The sequence below is a fragment of the Candoia aspera genome, chromosome 2 (genome assembly GCF_035149785.1).
Source record: "Candoia aspera isolate rCanAsp1 chromosome 2, rCanAsp1.hap2, whole genome shotgun sequence".
Taxonomy (NCBI): domain Eukaryota; kingdom Metazoa; phylum Chordata; class Lepidosauria; order Squamata; family Boidae; genus Candoia; species Candoia aspera.
Genome location: NC_086154.1, coordinates 33,901,567 through 33,923,660, shown reverse-complemented (window position 1 = coordinate 33,923,660; position 22,094 = coordinate 33,901,567). Strand labels below are relative to the sequence as shown.

The following is a 22,094-nucleotide window of genomic DNA, read 5'->3' as shown; positions in this document are numbered from 1 at the left end:
TCTAAAAAGCAGTCCTTTTGAGAGTTTTTCTGCCTCTTTAAAGGGAGTTATATCAGCCATAAACTATAGATTAGGGCAATATTGTGGGAAATGCTGTGGGAAATTCTGTGGGCATGAAAGCCAGCTAGGTGACTTTGAGCCAGTTATACTCTCTCAGCCCAACTCACCTCACAGGGTTGTTGTTGTGGGGAAAATAGGAGGAGGAAGGAGTAGTAGGTATGTTTGCCGCCTTGAGTTATTTATAAAAATAAAAAGGCAAGATTAAAAAAAAATCTTTTAAAAAAGTTCTATACCTAAATAGAATCCTTATGTTCATGAAAAATCAGGGATTAAAGATTACCTTAAAGGAAGATTAGGCTTTTTTTCCCAAAATAATTTACATTTATGAGATACAGGCAAACTTCCTTTCAATCTATTTTTCTTTTCTGTTTCGTTTCGTTTTGTTTTGTTTTGTTTTGTTTTGTTTTGTTTTGTTTTGTTTTTTGTTTTGTTTTGTTTTGTTTTGTTTGCCTTTCATTTCCCTTAACTGAACATTAAAATCATTCAACTGTGGGTTAGTTTTGCTTTTTTTCCCCTGCTGTTTCTTAAAGATTCTCCTTAGGCTACAGTACATTATGAGGCATTTCAGTCTTGGAGAACAAGGGCTCCCCATAGATGATATGGTACTGGTACCTGTGGTATTTGCGATATTTGTGGTTTCCAGTAGTTCCTATATGAGCAAGAATAAAAAGACTTCAAGATTAAATCATCCTATCCATCAGAAATATTCTATTAAGGGTCTCATGATATATAGGAATGCTGGAAGTTATAGGAATAAATAATAATAATAATAATAATAATAATAATAATAATAATAATAATAATACAGGACATCCAGTCCTTATCTCATATATTCTTTTTCTTATATCCTATACTGGTATGTGGGAATGACCTTGGGAGACTGGGCCCAGAGACGCTGCCTAGGGAATGGTCAGATAAGAGACAGCATAGCCTGCATAGTAGGAGGGGCAAGAGGCTCAGAAGAGACCCTCCCTAATTTCTAGGGATGTAAAGGAGACAGGGGGAGAATTGTACTTTCAGACTTGCAAGATTCTGTTAATGTAGCCTTTTAATAAAGTAGAATTAATTCAGCTGGTTGTATTTCCTTTCTGGTCCACCTAGTAAGGCTGACATATCCTATTGTCTCATAAGTATCAACATGCAAAAAAGAGACAGTCATTATCAGGCCTAACTATAATTAAGCAGAGCCACATGTAGCCCGACAGCCACACAGGGCCTTCCCTGCCCTATCTCTTCTTCACTCCCTCACTCTGCAATTTTTAAGAGGGCTAGATGGCCGGCCTTTTCTGCTGTGGCCCTATGCTGTGGATCATCCATCCCTGGAGGTCCATGAGGGAACATCCCTCTCAGCATTTTGTAAAATGTTAAAATAACTATGGCGTCTTTTGCTTTTAACCCTATTTAAGCATTATGAGTCTTCATTTGTGGGATGTGGTTGATTATATGCTGTACCTTCTCTGTATGCTTTGTTGTATGCTGCTGGATGTCTTAGGATTTGGCTAGGTTACAGAACTTGCAAATAAATAAACTAACACTGGGGCTCTTTGACTGCTGAATGTCGACATCTTAATAGAGCTATTAAGAATAGAGCTAATAAGGAGAGGAGAATTCTGTTAATGCTGACCAGTAAGGCAAGAATCTTGTCATGTTGACAGAAAAGGGAATGTATTTCCTACATTTATTATGGCTGAATTGGTTCGAGTAGAACTGGGTGGTATCCAGCTTGAAAAGGACTCTCAGAAACTGAACAAGGCTACTGACTTTTACAAACAACATTACTCAATATTTCATGATAACCCTACTAGGAGGCCTTCTAAACTGAGGGCAGAAGTAAAACCAAAAGTGTTCATGATTTAGCAACCTTGTGGATTGTTTATAAAATTTTAGGAGTATAGAAATGGAAATTTGCCCAGAAATCAGAATAATGCTCTTCAAAGGGAGAAAAAAAGATTATCTCATTGTCCACATTGGTGAAAATATAAATTTATAAACAAACAATATATATATTTGACAAAATACCCAAAGAAGAAGGGTTCTGAGTAACACATATTCTATTCTTCAGGGTAGAAGATCAAAGAATATTCCCCAAAGCAAAGTAGTGACCTACTCTTGATTTAGGATATCTTGAACTGGGCTTGGAAATATACTGATAGTTCTTATTTACAGCCTAGTAGCCAGATAGCTTCATTTTGTAGGAACTGAAACTTGTGAATGATTTAGATCAGTTTCATATAAACTGTACTTTAATAGTCCAGTTTGGAGGTTACTAGAGAATTAACAAGTAAGGATAGTTTTTTCTCATTGTTGGTACAAATATTTAAGCTTCTTTAAAAAATCTTCAAACCTTATATCTGCACAAGAGTGCACAGTTTTTCAGATATGCATGTATATACACAATATTGTGTATATTATACCAATTCAGATTGATTACTCTAATGAGTTCAGTTAGTTATTGAAGAGAATGGATTGCATAATACAATTTTGTCAGTAGTCTAGGAGCCAAAGAGTAGGACAGAATTAATTCAGGTTTGAGATAGAAGATAAATCATCCATCACTATCTTCTAAAGATTATAATCTATTCAGTTTATTGTACTTTCTGACCTAGGCCAGACTTAGAAAACAGAAGGCTGCCATGGTCAAGAGTGTCAAAAAACCACTTACTCTTCTGTCATTTGTATTCTAGAGATTAACTCTATTATTTAATTAATATTAACTCTTCAAAATTGCCTGAGGATGCTTCCATATTATCTGCCTGTTCAAGAAGGAAGGTAGGTCTTCAACACAGTCACCAAAGCCATAGGAAAGTCTTGTAAATACTCAAGAAAACTTTTTGAGGCTACCAATATAGCTTCAATCTCCTGAAGGAGATTCCATCTCCTCTTGGATTTTATATTTATCATATTTATGTTTTTAAACTGTGACTGAGGCTTAGATGTTTTTACTATCCTTTTTATTGTAAACTGCCCAGAGTCCCCCATTGGGGGAGAGGGGCAGTAATATAAATCAAATAAATACATCAAATCAAATCTAATCTAATAAATAAATATTGGAGAGTTGGACCTTTGGAGTGTTGGAGCAAATCACCTGAAGGTCTAATTGGCCAGCAGTAATCTAGCCTTGATAAAGAAGCATTGCTGGATTTCCCACTCACAGGCAAACATCCTATATAATTATTCTGTATCCTACAATGTAGATCTGGCAGGTGGCTTATATAAGTGCTTGGTGGTTTATATATTTCTCATGGTAGTTTATATATTGCTCATAGCAACCATAAAGCCAAAATGTCCATAACAACATTTTGGTATAAATGTTGAAATCCTCCCCACAAAGCCACCTTGGGATTCTCCGCACCAGTTTTAAAAGCAGTGTCAGGTCAGGAAGGGAGGCTATAGTATCGTGAGGTGCATCGTTTGCCACCCGAGTCTTGAAAAATTCAGCCTGTATTGACTTATGCATGTACTGTAATTTTAACCTAGAATAAACATTTTTGTTGTGTTTGCAGACTGGGTTTTTTAATTTAATTTAATTGAATTTGACTTAGGAATACATTGCAAAATATTGCAGCATTCTGATCCACAGGTGAGCCTGAGAACTATAATCAGGTTAATTTATGTTAAAATATACTGTAAAAGTTGACTGAATAAAGTCTTTATCTGTAGTACTGCACTTGGTAGCCACTTGGGAGAGGCACATATCCTTGTCTTCCACCATCAGGTTTTGATTATAGAAAATTAAAACACTCCTTCTGGACGAGGTCACTATCATAATGCTTTCTCCTGAAGCAACTTGGCATTTATTAATAGCACATTCAGACCAAAAGATTCTGCAGACTAATCACCAATATTGTTAAGGCTGGAGGGCAGGCTGGAAGGAGACTACATTCATATATTGAATTTGCCTTCCCTTTTACCTTTATTCTTACCCTTACATCTATCACTTTATAATGACCCTCAGAACCCTCATGTAGTGGTCAATCTATGTCATACTTATCTCAATATTACATATATTTATATCTTATTTTATTCCATCTCATTTTATGCTTCTCTTTACGTGAACATTCCTATTTGTTTTAGGATGCAGCTTTCCCAACTGACATATTTTTCTATGGATCTTTTTCAGATTATATGCATTTTAAAGGCTAGAAAAATGAGATAGCCACTAGAGAATCCCCAGCAATTATATTATATCCATGCTGCACCATATTCCATCTTGACAAATTCTACCATTTCTCTTTCAAAGAAACCCAGCTTCTCCACTGTTCCTACTACTGCTGGGATTCTTCAAAGGTGGTCTTTGGTGATCTTTTGGTGCTCACAGTGGTTTATAAGCTAACAGCTTTGCTCACCCAGCAAAAAGTTACTTGTTTTCTGTTATAAGATACTCTGCCAAATAAATAAACATGCTGTAAGAATAGTTGCATTTTCCTTTTCTTTTTTCTTTTTAAAACATACAGTCTGCCATATATATATATATATATATATATATATATATATATATATGTGTGTGTGTGTGTGTGTGTGTGTGTGTGTGTGTTGTGGCTTATATACAAGAAAACCAAACCATAAAATGCATAAAGCAGCCATGAGAAGGAAGAAAACAACCTTCTAACATCATAAGAAGATCATACCAACATCATAACACATACATGCAATGCAAATCGAACTCACTCCAACGAAACCGAAAGGAAGAAAGATAATAGCATCAATATATTCATAAGTGGGGTGGGGTGTAGGCAGAGTCCAGCCCTGATCTAAAAAGTAAAGACGTTTCATTCATGGAATTGCACTCCCCAACCAAGAATCCCTACATCATGCCTTTTTATTTTTGTTAGTTTTTATCTAAGTTTATAATTGTTCTTGGATATGGGACATGGAAAACTTCATACATACATGCATACATACATAGGTAGTATTTTATAGACCCAAGGGGAAAAATTAATTGCAGTTCCTGGGAATGCTATAGGCTTTTCTTTAAAAACTGCACATTGCCTTTAACAAAGATTTTAAGCTAATCGTGTATTTAATTATACAACTGTATTGTTTCCTCTTAAAAGTAATAAAGACATTTAAAAAATAATTCTTGATCATTTTGCTTTCCATTTTAATAAAAGAGATTATAAAAGCAGAACTGATTCTTTGAATCTGTTATGAAGCTGAATGAAAACATAAAATTATTTCTAAACTGCTTGGAGAATGCTCTTTTCTCAAGATAAAAAGTTTTTTATAGACAGAGGTGAAATTATTTAACATTTAAAAAGTGGAGAACATTATAAAAAATCATCAGAAGAAAAAGCCTATTTTTTAGATAAACACATAAAAGGCTTTATGATATCACAATTATTTAAAGGGTTTGCAATAGTTTAAATTAGAGGCTACAAAAATGAGGACACAGCTTATGAAGCAAATCTTGTATGTATACAGAACAAATTAGAAAAAAATGGGTAAAAAAAACCCTCTGGGGTACTCACTTAACTTTTATAAGTATCTATAATATTTTTCTGACAGATAAATCAATTTCAGCCAAAATTAAAGGAAAGATTGACCCAAACTCATTCTTTTGAACTGATCGGTGAACATTTTTCAGATATGATGAAAACATGGTGCAGCAGTATGACTTTAACTGGATTGGGCATCCATAAAGTTTAAAAGGTTGGCATTGATATATATCTAACAGCACTTCAGGTAAGTGCTGAAACAAGTCTTGCAATTTTGTGGGGGAAAGGGGGCTGCAGGATAAGAAATTTGAGAATAAAAATCCAAATTTTTTTAAAGCTCATTGCAGAAGGAAATCACAGAAAAAGACAGAGCCAGAAGGAGAGTTTGATAAATCCCCACTGTGATTTTTTGATTCATTATTTTAATAGCAAAAAGTGAATCTATGATTACATGTTAATGAAGAGAGGTCTATACCATTAAACCTGTTGCAGATGCTGGGAAAGCCTTTAGCCCAGGAGAGATCAGAAAAGTCACACACCAAGCATTTCTATAAAAATAATTTATTTACAGAAAACAAAAACAAAAGCAAAACATTTAAAGTACTTAGCTCCGTTTGGAGCAAGCCTTGCTGAGCTACATTTCCAGCAGAGAGAAAAAAGAAGTGAGAAGACAAGTCCGGGCAGGATTCTCCCCTCCCCCAGGCTATTTGCATGAAGCACGTGAGAGGAGACAATCACTTGCAACCTTTCACCCGGCCAAATGATTAGGTATAATAGTAGCTTAATCTGTTAGTAGGGAAACCTTAACACTCCCCTTTTTACACTACAGATTAAGATGCAAACCAATCTTCTCTGACTTTATATGTCTTTCCATTCACATTACCATTATCTCCCCTTTGGTTTAACAGAAAGCTACCATTCTTCTTCCTGTGTTTTTCCAAACCTAGGTAATTGGTCACAACTCCAAGGCTTTTTAATATGAAATGGCTTTTCATGCAGGCTTCAAAATCAAGCCTTTGTTTTTCTGTTGATGTGAATAGCAGCAAATCATCAACATAAATGCACAGATACATACAGCCTTGTCTGTCCTTCTTCATATATACACAGGGATCTGCTTTTCCTTTTTCAAAACCAAAATTCTGCAGTTTTTCATCTACTTTTTGGTTCCAGGATCTAGCAGCTTGTTTTAACCCATAGATTGACTTCTGCAGTTCACAGACTAGATTCTCCCCTTTTTCATAGCCAGGGGGTTGCTGCATGTATAATCTGTGGTCTAAATCACCATAGAGAAATGCAGTTTGAATGTCATAGTGGTTAACTGACATTCCCTTGAGTGCAGCAACTTTTAACAGTAATCTAATTGATTCACCTTTAGTAACTGGTGCAAAAGTCTTGTCAAAGTCTAAATCTTTCCTTTGAGTGAACCCTTTTGCAACCAACCTTGCTTTATATTTTTGGATTTTGCCATCAGCATCCCTTTTCAGTTTGAAAACCCACCTACAACCCAGACAGCGTTCATTGGGAGGTAGATTTACCAGTTTCCATGTTTTATTTTCTTTCAAGGATGCTAATTCCTGTTGCATGGCAGAATGCCAATTTTGTGCAATCTCAGGTGGTAAAGCATTCACTTGTTCTAAAGACTCAGGTTCTGTGAATATGTGAAAAGCCTTTACTGTTTCAGCCTGAAAATGTGATGGAGGAACACCTTTATTACTCCTCTGAGATCTGCGAGGTAATACAGGGCTTAAATTTTGACTCCTATCACTTTCCTGAGAAGCATCTATCTCATCAGACAGATCTTCAATTTGCTTTTCTGGTTTAATGTCCTCATCAGGCAAAAGATCACCATCAGCAAGTCCTTGCTGTTCTCTTGTGGTGGTCAGTTCAACTGGAGAGCTAGAATTTAATCTCCCCCAGTTTTGTTCAGCAAAAGAAGCGCTTTTGCTAATTATTAATTTCTCTCCCATTATGAACCTGTAGCTCCTCTGGCTTTGTTCATAGCCAACAAAGATGGCTTTCTTTGTTGTGGGGCCTCCTTTCCTTCTCTGCTGTTTTGGAATGTGAACCCATGCAGTGCTACCAAACACTCTAAGATGGCTTACCTTTGGTTTCACACCATAAAACAAATGGAATGGAGTGTCCTGAATCATAGAGTTATACAACCTGTTCTGAACATAACAAGCAGTCGATAAAGCTTCTCCCCAGAACTTAAAACATAATCGTGAATCTTTTAACATGCATTCCATCGCATTTTGCAAGGTTCTGCCCTTTCTTTCAGCAACACCATTTTGCTGAGGGGTGTACGGGTTAGAAAGAATTTGTTCTATCCCTTTTTCCACGAGGAACCTTCTGAATTTGTGAGAAAGGTATTCTCCTCCTCTATCACATTGGAGTGCAGATACAGGCCTAGGGAATTTTCCATTTGCCCATGTCACAAAACTTTTAAATTTCTCAAATGCCTCATCTTTATGTTTTAAGATGTAGATAAATGTGTATCTTGAGAAATCATCAATGATGGTCATTGCATACCTTGCTTGTCCAAGACTTGGAGCAAAAGGACCAATAATATCAGAGTGTACAATTTCCAAAGGTCTAGTTGTAACTCTGTCACTGTGCTTACTCACAGGAGCTTTTAGTGTTTTGCATTCTTTGCAAACTACACAATCTAAGTATTTATCACAGGGTTTTATCTTTAGGTCAGCACACAGCTGTGGCATTTGTGCTATATACTTGATATTAGCATGACCAAATCTCCTGTGCATCAGGTGTACACATTGGTCATGATATGGTGTGTTGCCAACTGCAGCCTTGCAGCTTGGCTTCCTTGCATTTTGCACAATGTACAAGGAGTCTTTTAACATACCAGTAGCACACAATTTCCCATTTTTACGTATCTCACAACCATTTTTCTTAAATGTTATGATATACCCTGTTGCAGCCAATTGTGCCACAGATAAAAGGTTTGATTGTAAATTTGGCACATACAACACACCTTTTACAGTTTCTCCTAAGCAGGATAAATACAAGTCACCTTGTCCCATAATTTTGGTGACAGACCCATCAGCCAAAGATACACTTTGTCTTTCAGTTTTAGACAGTGACACAAAAGAGCTTTTACAATTACATAAATGACAACTGGCCCCAGAATCTAACACCCATACATCAGAATTACCCTTCTCAGCAACCTGTGCAATTTGGGTTGTCTGAAGAGCCTTCTTCTGTGTTGCCCTCGTGTTCTTCTGCTCTGTCTTTCTACTCTTGGGTCTCATGGCACAGTCTCTTTGCAAATGTCCAGCTGAACCACAAGTGAAGCATCTCTGGCTTGCTAGCGCTGTGGCCTCAGGTTCCTTTCCCTTCTTTTCCCTCATTTTCTGGTCTTGCAGCTTTCCAGAAGAGATGGGGGGGGATCTTTCCTCTCTCTTCTCCCATTCAGCGAGTAAGCGCTGTGTAACATACGATGGGGTGAGGTCTGCTTCAGGCATAGCCTCCAGGGTACAAATCAGCGTGTCCCACGTTTCATTCAGTGAGGACAGGAGGATATAGGATTTTGTGAGAGGTGTAAATTCCATTCCTCTCTCCTGCAACTCAACATACAGCTGCTGAATAAAATGCAGGTGCTCAGGAAGGCTTTCTCCTTCTGCAAGGTAGGCTCTGTACAGCTTTTTCGTCAGAGTAACTTTACTCCCTGCTGTTGCCTTTACATATAAGTCTCTCAAAGCGTCCCAAAGTTGCTTTGCAGACTGCATGCCTCGCACGTGGACTAGCTGATTGTCCTCAACTCCCAAGACAATGGTGGCTCTAGCCCGCTCATCCTTTCTCAGCCATTCAGCATTGGGATTTTGGGGGGTTTGCTCACCAATTTGCAGCCAAAGATCCTCTCTGCGAAGATACATTTCCATCTTCAGGGCCCAATTCAAATAGTTGGTCTCTGATAGGCGCTCCAGAGGCATCGCTGAGGGCTGGGAGGTAGCCATGGCTTCTTCCTTCTTTTGCAAGTCACCTCAGCTAGCTTCTAAGTCCTGCAGACCGGCAGTTGCTGGAAAATCTCCAGGTGGCTCCAAAGAAAATCTTCACAGGTCTTTGCTACCTGCCTTTAAATTGTGCACGAGGTGTGGAGCTGACCTCTCTTTTCTCTCTGGGTTTTACTGCGTTGTTTACTGGGCACATAACCTGTTGCAGATGCTGGGAAAGCCTTTAGCCCAGGAGAGATCAGAAAAGTCACACACCAAGCATTTCTATAAAAATAATTTATTTACAGAAAACAAAAACAAAAGCAAAACATTTAAAGTACTTAGCTCCGTTTGGAGCAAGCCTTGCTGAGCTACATTTCCAGCAGAGAGAAAAAAGAAGAAGTGAGAAGACAAGTCCGGGCAGGATTCTCCCCTCCCCCAGGCTATTTGCATGAAGCACGTGAGAGGAGACAATCACTTGCAACCTTTCACCCGGCCAAATGATTAGGTATAATAGTAGCTTAATCTGTTAGTAGGGAAACCTTAACAAAACCTACTACTAGATGGAATGTAAACATTTCTCCTGTTCATGGGTGGCCTGAGATCCAGCAGGAACTCTGCTGAAGAAGGCAAGGAATGACTTCTGCTGATCCAGCCCCTCATTCTTCACCACAGCTTCTCAAGAGCAGAAATTCAAAACCATTCCACCAGAGGCCTTTGGAAGCAAATTTGTCTATTTCAATGGTACTGGATCCATGGCAGGATGAAGGCTAGCTGAAAAAAATCTGACTTCTAGTCATCCTTCCACAGTGGGGGGGGAAGAATCCATGATGGAAGCAGACAAAGGTTGCACTTACCTTTCTAAAATTTAAGGAGTGGCCAAACAATTTCTTTAACTTTTAAAAAGTCCAGCACATCTACAGCATGGGTTGCACTGTGCCAGTTTCTTCCCCAGAAGTTTTCTGAAGAGCCAAATGACCACATACTTTTGGCCATGCTGCCAAATTGTTGTATTATGGTGTTCTTGCTGTAGTTTCTAAGCCACTTTCAATTTTCAGCACTGCACTCACTTTATTTTATCCCATGATCTTGGATTATCTAATTAATAGGACCCAATATAACAAAAATGAGGACTTTTGCCCAAACCCATGTGTTGTGAACCAGTGACCTGTCTTAAATAGATAATCCTCATAAGTCTATTTGTGACTTTCTCAAGCTTATAAAATAGGTAACATGCCATATTTCTTCCATTTGTTTCTAGTATTGTTTAGGAAAGGAATATATAAAGCAACACGTATTTTCTTCTCAAATTCAGTGTGAACTTTTCTATTGATAACCAAAGCATATGAATTTGCAGACATTTTTAATCTCTGGATGATTTTTCTCCCCCTTTTATGTAGAATTAATATATAAAGAGCATTTCCATTTTAACAATAGCAGAAAGAAACTGCCAGGATGAATATTAATACAAAATATTCAGCTGTTAAAGTAAGGATCTCAGATTTATTTCCATCATATCCCTTGCCTCTGGTTATATGTTTACATGAGATTACCTCATTTCAACAGTGCTGCTTTTTTCATGAAAAAGTGGGGAAAAAAAGATGGAGTTGATTTTGCTGCCATGTAATGTCATTATCCATCTATACATTATTTATTCCTTTTGGCATAAGCAAAATGGCTTGTTATGACATAAAATGTTATAGCTGAGAAAATGAGAAGAACAGTGAAGCATAGTCTAATGAGATGCATTTTTCAAAGAGAAAAAAAAAACTAGTTGTGTTTATTAAATTAAAATATTCCTTGAAGACATACTGCACCTTATTTTTGCTTCATTGTTCCATTACTGGGAAATAATGCTCTTCTTCAGGAATCAAAATATTGTTCTTCTCTGTTTATTATTGAAATAATAAGAGATTTCAGATCAGAGAGGAGAAATCCATTCTGTGGCTTGGAAAGTAAAAGAGATACACTACCGTGTACTTCCAACTCAAGCTTGTAATCATATACATATAAAATTCCCTTCTCACCCCTATGGGTGGTATGTGTCTTCCCCAACCTCAGGTCCTCTACCAGAGGCCTGGGAATTTGAGGCTTCTGAGCAGTATCTTAGATGTTCCTAGCACTGCACTCTTCTGGACAGAGAGCTCTGATGTTGCTCCTGAACCACTCTCCCAGTTTGGGGGTCACAGCCCCAAGTGCCCCTACCACTCCTGGGCTTTCACTTTTCACATCCTCTCTAGTTCCTCCTTCAGGCCCTGGTACTTCTCCAGCTTCCCACAGTCCTTCTTCCTGATGTTGCTGTCACTTGGCATTGCTACATTTATCACTACCACTGTCTTTTGGTCCTTGTCTACTACCACGAAGTCTGGTTGATTGGCCTGTTTGTCTGTCTCGATCTGGAAGTCCCACAGGATCTTAACCCTGTCATTCTCCGTGTCCTTCTATGGAATCTCCCATCTGGACTTGGGAGGGTCTAGCCCATAAGCTGTGCAGATGTTCCTGTACACAATGCCAGCTACTTGGTTGTGCCATTTAGTGTATGCTGTTCCTGCCTGCATCTTACCCCCTGCCACTGTGTGTTGGACTGTCTCTGAGGCCTCTGAGGCCTCTCTGCACAGTCTGCACCTCGGGTCCTGTCTAGTGCGGTAGACCCCTGCTTCTATGGATCGGGTGCTTAGTGCCTGTTCTTGTGCTGCTATGATCAGTGTCTCAGTGCTGTCTTTTAGTCCAGCCCTTTCCAGCCACTGGTTGGATTTCCCAGTGTCAGCCACGTCAGCTATCTGTTGATGGTACACCCCATGCAGGGTGTTGTCTTGCCATGGCACTTCCTCTGCTTGAACTTTCTTCCATGTCTGCAGCAGCTCATCTTTAGGTGTCATTTTACTGATGTACTCCTGGATGCTCTGGGTCTCATCCAGGACAGTGGCTTGGACACTCACCAGACCCTGCCCGCCCTCTTTCCAGCTTATGTACAGTCTCTGGGTGTTGGACTTTGGGGTGAAAGGCTTCGTACATTGTGAGGAGCTTCTGGATCTTCACATCAGCAGCCTCCATGTCCTCCTTTGGCCAGCTCACTATACCAGCAGGGTATCTGATGACTGGCAGAGCATATATGTTAATGGCATGGATCTTGTTCTTCCCATTGAGCTGGCTTTTCAGGACCTGTCTTATCCTTTGGTGGTAATTGGATGTTGCTGTCTTCCTTGCTTCCTCCTCATGGTTCCCATGTGACTGTGGGATACCAAGGTACTTGTAGCTGGTCTGTATGTCTGCTATGTGACCTGCTGGTAGTTCCAACCCATCAGTCTTAACTTTTTATATATAAAAATTCCCTTCTTACCCATATGGGTGATATGTGTCTTCCTCAGCCTTGAGTTCCTCTACCAGAGGCCTGGGAGTCTGAGTGTTCTGTGTAGTATATTAGCTGTTCCTAGCATTGCACTCTTCTGGATAATGCAATGCTAGGAACAAGAATAGCATATATGTATGTGTGTGTGTGTGTATGTATATGTGTGTATGTGTGTGTATGTATACACACACACGCACACACACACATACTACACACACACACACACACTGTAAATGGGAATGAGTTCTATTGAGCACCATGGGACTTACTTTTGATTAGGAGGAATTCTAACTTTATTTCTACTTAGATTCTCCTTGCTTTGACTTTAAGGATATTTTTTAAAAAAAATCCACATGTGCCTTCCATAAAATGCACAGATTTTTGTATGTACTTTTTCAATGTGTAATTTTGCAAGTATTTTTGATATAATAAAATACAATGTATACATTTTGCAAGCATGCAGTACATGTTTTTGTTTGCTGCTTGTTATAAATATATGCACAAGCCAATTCCAAATAATTTTAGAAAGAGAACATAGACATATTTTGAAATAAATAAAAAATTAAGTGACACATTTTCATGACTTAAACAAATTGGTACGCATGGTATTGCTGTTCAGAGAATAACCCTGTAAAATTTGGAGCAAAGTAAATATTGAAGGATAGCTGCCTTTTGGGCTGGGGACAGAGCCTGTAGGTTTGGGAAGTGTGAATTTGAAAATTTCAGTTTGTTGCACACAGTTTCATAAGTTAAACGTGCTCTTGTATGCCACCTGTAAGATAACTCCAATTCTGGCTTCCAACCATCTTCACAACCTTTACACATAAAGTTTAGATTCCTCAACAGGTTTTAGCATAACTGCATTCCTAATGAATGTATTTCCAGGTTTAGTATACTTCAGTGAAAATCAGTGTCTCTAATGTATTATTTATTTATTCATGTCAGAAGCATCACAGTTAAAATAAGGCATACTGTAAAACACAGAATTTAAATATAAAAGTTAAAATATATAAAAGTTAAACAGATCTTGCCCAGAAACTGGCAACATTAATTGCATTCTGTTGTGCTGTCATGAGGTCCTCAAATGTGCATTAATCAGGGCACAAAGGACAAGTGTACATATGTATTGTTGTCTGCATGTCTCCACAGTCACAAAGGGCAGAGGCCACCAGATAGCCCCATTTGTTCAGAGTATCTCTGGAACTTGTATGCCCGTGCGCAGTCTGTTCAACGATTTCCATACTTCCCAACTTTTGCCAGACCCAGGTGCCAGCTCCTCTGCTGGTTCCATTCAGTGTTGGTTCTTTGTAGCTTTCCATAGGTCCACTCTACTTTTAAATTTATCTAAATCTTCTGTAGACCTAAGGAAACTTTTCCTGGATTTTAATCTCTGAGGAGCTGGTTGTAGGCCATACAGAAGGTGTTGTTTGGATATTGATGATTTAAGCCTCTCTCTATATGCTGCTGCTTCTCTATGGACAGCAGGCGGGGCAATGCCTGCTGTCATATGTATGTTAACTGTGTTTATTTACTTGCTACATTGAAACATTACCTTCTCTCAAGGCAATTCAACACAACACAAAAAGGAAAAGAAATTCACACTGAAGCACATAGAGATCATATTCAGACACACAGTTCAAGAAGAAGAGTTGCCGTGCTAGGCTATTTCACAGCCCCTCCAACTCTAAACCAGTAACAACTGTAAAATTAGAATAGAGAAATTTAATGGCAGCTTGTCCAACTGAGTTAATGGGGATGAATTTTTCATTTAGAGACAATGAGATGGAATGGCTGCTTTAAAACATTGGGCTGATAGAATTCAATTATATGCCTTCCCAAGTTAGTTATTCGCTCAGCTCATGTTCAGATAGAAAAGATTTCAGTTTTGCCCATACTCTACTTAGGAAAAATACTTGTTTTAATTTGCTCCAGAATGTGCTTGCATTATTTTCTGTTTCATTATTTTATATGGTGCTGAGTCATGAATCAGATGATTATTTTAAGACTCCCTAGTTGTTGTGATTAGCATAATTGTATCATGAGAATATGACTAAGATGAGATCAGTAGCTAGATAAAGGAAAAAGTCAGACAAATTGTTACACCAAGGGATTGGATAATTATTTTATAAAACTCAAAGTGACATATTTCAGCTGAATGGTCCATGCTGACATCAGAACACTATGCCATCTTGGACACAAAGGGATATTGAAGCTCAGTTCTCACCAAACTGTGACTCTTTGCAATTCATGATAACTCCCTTTGTGTATATTATTTTTTGTAAGGACTTTCTACAGTTTGACATCATCAACACAATCAAGGGCTTTTCTATCACTAATAAATCACATATTGACTTCTTTCCAGTATTCTTTGACTTTCTCAATTATCTAGTGTGCCTCAACAATAATGTGTCTTGTTCTAAAGCCAGTGTGAACATCTGGCATCTCCCTCTCCATGTAGGGCTTTAATCTGCAATGGGTGATTGGTGCACTGTTGGAAGACCTGAAGGGCCAGATCCTACCAAAGAAGATCTAAGATGGCACACAATCAATTAATCAGTCAGCTAATTATGGGTAGCCCAAGTAAAAACACAAAATGTTTGCTGACTTTACACTATATCTGGCTGGATTATCCAGATGAGGACGTAATAAGTAGGGGCTTGATAAATATTAAAACAAAGCTAACAAAAGTCCTTGACAGTGATGCAAAATTCACATATTGCTACTCAGAATTTTGGGAGCTGAACTGAGACACAGTCTTAAGGGCCAACGTGTTAACTGTAGGTCCAATGAGGAATTGATTCAGAAAGTCCTCCCTTAAACTTTAAATATATGGTGGTTAGAGAAGAGGTAATTATAGGATTGCTATCAACATAGGAAACATGTTGAATTATCAGGTGGCTTCAGAGTGAATAACAAAAGCTCTTTATATACTTCATGCATTGTTGCATCATGATACAATCCCCTAACCTTTTCTACTGCCATAATGTCATACACACATGCCCCAAAGAGCCACTGTGACATTGTGATGCTGCTTCTGACATTCTAATTAAAGCAGCAAGTTCCTGTGGAGACTGTTGATACCAGGTCAAAATAATGTGGACAGCGAACAAGATTCACAATGCTATGCATTGTTAATTTATAAATATAAGGGGTTTATTTTGTCTCAAAATGCCAGCAACAAGATGGTTACTATATCATCTAACCAGACAAAGAATCTATCCCAATTTCAAATATCCCAATTGTGAGCATAAAATACATTTTAAAAGATTGTAACTATGCTATCTTATCCATTATAATGAGAAGGAGCCAGAGTGGTGTAGTGGTTAAAGTAACAGCCTATAAACCTGAAGACTGGGAGTTCTGGTCCTACCTTAGACACAGTGTCAGGTGGGTGACTTTGAGGCAGTTACATACTCTCAGCCCTAGGAAGAAGGCAATGACAAGATACTTCTTAAATTTTGGCAAAACAATTGCAGGGACTTGTCTGGGCAGGAGTCAAAAAAGTGGCCTGAAAAAACAAATTCCCTGTTATAACTAAGAATGGAAATCTTCACCAATTCCTGCCATTTACTGAGTTTATTATATTAGTGTGCTGTGATGAGTCCAGCATGATGTAGTAATAAAAGTGTTGGAGTAGAAGTAGATAGATGCAGGTTTAAGACCATCCAGAGACGTGAAGGTTCACTGTGTGTATTTAGCCAGTCTTGCTTTCTCTAAGTACAATCTACCATACCAGTTTCTTGTTCAAAAAAAGTGGAAGAATATAGTGCTATATATACTGCTTTGAGCTCCAGTAGGTAAAGAATGATGTAAATCAATCAAGAGAACCAAATAATTAGCAAAATAAATGTAGTGAAACTCTATTAGGTTTAACAATATCTCTTTTTCTCAATAATCTGCCCAAATTATCATTTCTACTCCAGTTTTCCAGTGTGGCACTGCATTACTGCAACATCTTCTTCAGCCTTTGATATGTTAGTTTTTTTTTAAAAAAAAGAGGTATTTTTCCTCCTCCCCAAGGTTTCTTACCTGTAACACATTGTTATTCCCAGCATTTTGGGGGGAGAGAAAACTATGTTAAAGTTGATAAACATGAGGTCCTTTCATAAGAGAAGAGATGTTAACTCTAATTCAACATCATAATCATGTTTGAATATACAGGAATTCAAAGTCAGTCTTTTAAGTGAGAAGCAACGTCTACCTAAATATGTCCAATTCACTTTCACCTTCCATAAAAATTTTAAAAACATGAGTTCTTTTCAACCTATTTATAAAATAATTGTTTATGTAGATTACCCCATTAGAATGCATGCATTTACTTTAAAAATAAGATATGCTACTATATATTTACCAATCAAATCCAAAAGCTTAAGAATCAAACACTTTACCTGCAAAACAGCTTATAAATGAAAGCATAAGTATGAGTTTCCATAGCATCATCATCTCCACTTTCCAAGGTCAAAAATTCTTCCCATCCAATCATCGGAGAAAGATGTAGGACTATGCCAATCTTCCTGACATTATTTTACAAGCTGTAAAATAATATATATATTATAATATATATATATATATATATATATATATTATATATATATATATAATATATATATATATATATATATATATATATATATATATATATATATTGAGAGTATATACAAACATTTATGTGGCATTATTTGGTTTAATTTTTAATTTGATCATTTTTATACTATTCAGTATCAGGTTGACATTCTCAGTGAACTTTCAACTATGTTTCTAATGCTTTTTTCACACATGGCTAGTCATATAGCATGTATTAACTACCAGCAGATATCAATTGGAATCATTTGGCACTTGCTCAAACTGAATTTCACTAGTATTCTCATGACCAGTCATCCTATTGGCACTTTGAGTCCCACTCAAATCATTTGCAAGAGAACCAAGATAAATATTATACCAATTCATTGGAAGTACACAGTTGTGTTTCTAGAAACACACAATATATAACCCCCCATACAACATGCTACATAAATCATTCAAGTTCATAAAATGTTTTGTAATCATTCCTTCAGAAAATATTAATGGAATAAATTCCTGGGCTGTGTAATTCAGATCCAGATTACAACTTCAGTTTGAAAAACATAAAGGTAAAGAAAAATATGACTCTGATTAAAACCAATTAGTCCAATATTAGCAGTGATGGATGATAATGTTAGAAAATTGTATTTTAGCAGGAAAAAAAGTAAGATTGGGAAAAATTGGTGTGGAAACTTTGAAAGAAAAACACATTTTCTTCCATATGTATGTACATTCTTGGTAAAACCATATGCTCAGCAGGAGAGGCTTGGATTATCTCAAAGGACATAAGAATGAGACTTCCTGACTAATATGTGAAGTGAAATACAAATATCCTTTATTTTTTTATTCCTTTTTGATTTTTATACCTTTTCAAAACATAATGAAATAACCCACATGATAATGCAATTTGTAAAGCTGGTCAGTTAAGCATTAATATCTCTTTTGAAAATCAAAAGTGTGTAGCTGCACACATGTGAATTTGTTTGCTAAAATGGAAAATAAAAATCAGTAGCAGTATTAAAAGAGTTAGCCTTGCTTTTGATTGCCAGACATATAGATTTAGGGCCTTGGGGTAGGATGGGTGTGGAATTAAAAAGAAGGTCCATTTTTCTCCAATGTTTTTGTTGCTGTTTTGCTGTTTCCAAAGAATTGAAATCTTTCTTCTAAAAAGGAAGGTGGGTTAAGATATATTTTCGTTTAAATATTGAATGGTTAAACAAGGTGTCCACATTTCCAATTCCCTTAGACAAATGTTATCTAAAAGCAATACAGCGGGAATACTTTTATATAAAGGATCATTATAGCCCACATTCTGAAGACAATCAGGTTTGCAAGAATTGGCATTTCTGCCACTATTAGAACACTGCCATTTTCACAGAAGAGAAAATGATGTTCTTTGCCAGTGGAATCTCAGGTGGATAGGCTTTTGATTCCCTCCATTGGATGAGGCATGAAAGTACTGGGGGTGCAATGAAATTGGCATTGTCTACATTCCGCTTATAACAGATCTTAGTAGATGACTGAATTAACCACTATACTAAATATTTCTTAAAACAGATTTCTTTCAGCTGAAAAGGCATTCTTATGTTTTATACCTCCTCTATATTTCTCTTTATAGAATCCATGTAAGGTATGTGGATTGCCTTGCTTCCTCTCTTTAGAACAGAGAGGGATTTTTACCCACAACATGACTAGGGAGAAGAATCTAAGAGCCTAAAACAGCCTTTGTCAACCTTTTGACCCTGGAGGAACGCTGAAATATTTTTCAGGCCTTGGGGAACCCCTGCACATTCAGACTCAAATATAGGCCAGAAGTTACAGAATTATTATATTCATTTCATGGGTAGGCCTGATTATATGCATTCACAGTGTTAAAAATAAAGAATGAAACTTACCTCTTTAATGTGAACTTGCCTGAATTTGAAATACTTTTTAAAATAAGTTGTCTCTCCCAGGGAACCCCTAGTGACCTCTCACGGAGCCCTAGGGTGCCACGGAACCCTGGCTGAGAAAGCCTGGTCTATACCGTTCCAGTCCACAAGAAATAAGGAATTGATCAGCCTGCTTGATCAGGAGTGCAGAGCCAGCCTAAAGTACTAAAGCAGGGTTAAGGTTAGAGATCCTACTTCCTGGTCTATTGGATGGGCTTGAAATTCACAAAGATAGGGCAGCACAAAGGGACTGAAAGAAGATGACATCACTTCTTTACTGATTTGCTGTACAAGTTGGGAATTCAGCATATTAAATTAGTATACATTTGTAAATTATATAAACAATATTTGAATGTTATTGATGGAATTTGTTGTTCACTTATGTACCTAGCAAACCAAGTTATGCACAGTACATTATATGGTTCTAAAATAATAGTGACTATAAAATATGTTAAAGACATTATTTAAATTTTTCTCACATTTCTTCCTTCTTCCTACCCTTGTGCCAAAATACCCTTGCCTTAGAGAAAACCAGTTTTTCCTAGTTTAAAACATTCTGGAAATATTATATATGTAGTTGGATTGAAATTTAATTATCTGGTATAATTTGTAGCTTGGGCCCAAGTCTGTATATTATATAAGGGAAAAAGAGAATGTAAATCAGTGCACTTGAACAAAAAGAAAGGAAAAATAATAATGAATTCAAAAAGGGGGCAAAAATGGTGGAAGAAGGGGATGAGTGGAGTGGAGGGGATGATGACGGTGATGATGGTGATTTGGTCGTCTTTTAACCTTTCAGCAACTCTTGCTTTTGCTACCAACCTGTTTTTACTAACTATTGAATTCAACCTCTGATTTATCTATTCTTCTCTCTCTCTCTCAGTCTCTGAATACTCAGTTTGCAGGCAGCTAATGTGAGTTTCCTTATGAATGCCAATTGTATTCAGCTACTCTTTTTCTTCTCAAACTTCTTCCCCCTAAGGCAGTTTCTATACCTGAACTGTAAAATAAAGGCACAGGGCAGGTTAACACTCCCTAGGGCGATTTACCAACATATTTTTCCTTTTTTCTGCTTTCTAAATTAACAGTACAATCAATCAGGGGTAAACAGACACACTTGTTAGTTACCAGAATTCACAGTCATATAATTTTTGCAAGTATGAATAGCTAGACTTGGTTATAGGCCCTTTGCACTAAAAGCACAAAGCACATGAGAGCCAGCAGGCTGGACAGATGACGATGCAGGCTGTTGCCAAAATGTCTCAGTCTGGAAAGTCTGGAAACAATTTTCTTAAATGGGTTGAGAGTCAAACCACCATGAACCCAGGACAGGAGCAGCATAAATGGTAAGTGTAGATATGGCTTAAGTCAAGTGTGGACAACCTATAGATTGTATACATCTACCCCATTAACTCATGTGGAATGCTCTGCTCATCATTCCACTGATTTTCAGAGACATGACTTATGTCTCTGAATCCAACATACTGAATTATGTTTCTTGGTGTCTTGGAGGTTTCTTTGGACTATGTTAAGTTATTATTTCCTGGTGCTATCTTCATTATCTCATTGACCAGCTACTTTTGTATCATAGCCTTGTCTGCTGAAATGCGGTCTTCAGCATTGAAAAGAAAAGAAATACACATGGCCATCTTTCAAGGGTGTGCTTAGATCATCTTTCTACCATCCAAGCTGTATGAGCATTTTTGTTAATCTGGCAAATCTTGTGCTCCCTCACTTTAAGGCTTGGAGTAGCATTCATTTTACACCAAATGAGAATTTCTCACCACATTTCTTCTAGTATTTTTTAAAAATCCTATGCACATATCCTTAAGTTGTGACAGCTTGTGCTTCTCCGGTCAGGGAGAATCATCTTTGAACTAGCAGGTGTGATAAGCAACAGCTGTCATCATATGGGATACATTCATAAGAAATACTTGTCATATGAAGTTGAAAATGTTTTTTTTTTTTAAGAATTTTATTAAATTTCAAACAAGGGTCCAAGATGGATCCAAGATGGCGACTAGATGCTGGACGCCACTCTAGGGCAGGAGACTCCCATTTATTTTTAAGTTTACTCTTTACCCCCAACTTTGGCCTCGGGCTAGGGTATTGGGGGCGTTTGGAGAGCTTGACCCCCATACCTGATGTGTGGGTGGTGAGAGTGGGAGAACCCTCATGGACAGAGTGGCAGCGGTGAGCAGCAGCAGGCGGCAAAGAACCCTGGTTGGCCCCTTTGGACTGCGGCTTGATAGCGGCTACCTCTAACATCTTTGGAGGTGGGAGCTCCCTGCCTTTGCTGGAGCGTTTCCTCCTCTCCAGCCTGGCGGTACGACAAGCAGCAGAGCAACAGGCCAGTCCTGTTGGAGCTACTTTTGAGTAGCTGTGTGGCTCAGGAGTGAGCCCCAACGAGGGCCCCCCCCAGGTGGAAGTTCGATCCCAGCGGTGCGGTGTGAGGAGGGCTGATCGGGGTGGTGTGACAAACTGCTCGTCGAATGGTCGGCCCTGGCAGAGATGGAGTGGTAGACCAGACCAGTCTTGGCCACCAGACGAACCCCATGACAGCAATTTGGCTGGGTGTGGTGGACGACGGAACCTGGACCTTGTCATTATCCTGGACTTTGTGGACAGCTGGCTGCATAGAGGGACTTTTGAGGTCTCTGTTGGCAACATCATGGACAACGCAGGGGGAACTGCCTGGGGCCTTTGCTATAGACTGTAAAATCACTAGAGTTTGGCTATCCCCTCCCAATTTCCTTATTCTTTCAACAAGGTGTGGTAGAGATTAATAAGGTCCCTCCAAGGTGAATGA

At 38.0% G+C, this 22,094-nt stretch overlaps 1 protein-coding gene across 1 annotated transcript in view; it reads right to left on the bottom strand.

Annotated features, from left to right (window-relative positions):
• CNTN6 (contactin 6) overlaps positions 1-21,892 on the bottom strand; it is a 223,333-nt gene extending 201,441 nt beyond the window's left edge. The window contains exon 1 of the mRNA XM_063292836.1: positions 21,427-21,892. Within this exon, the coding sequence (XP_063148906.1) occupies positions 21,427-21,892 (466 nt within the window). The remainder of the gene's footprint in view (positions 1-21,426) is intronic.
• Between the last annotated feature and the right edge of the window lie 202 nt (positions 21,893-22,094).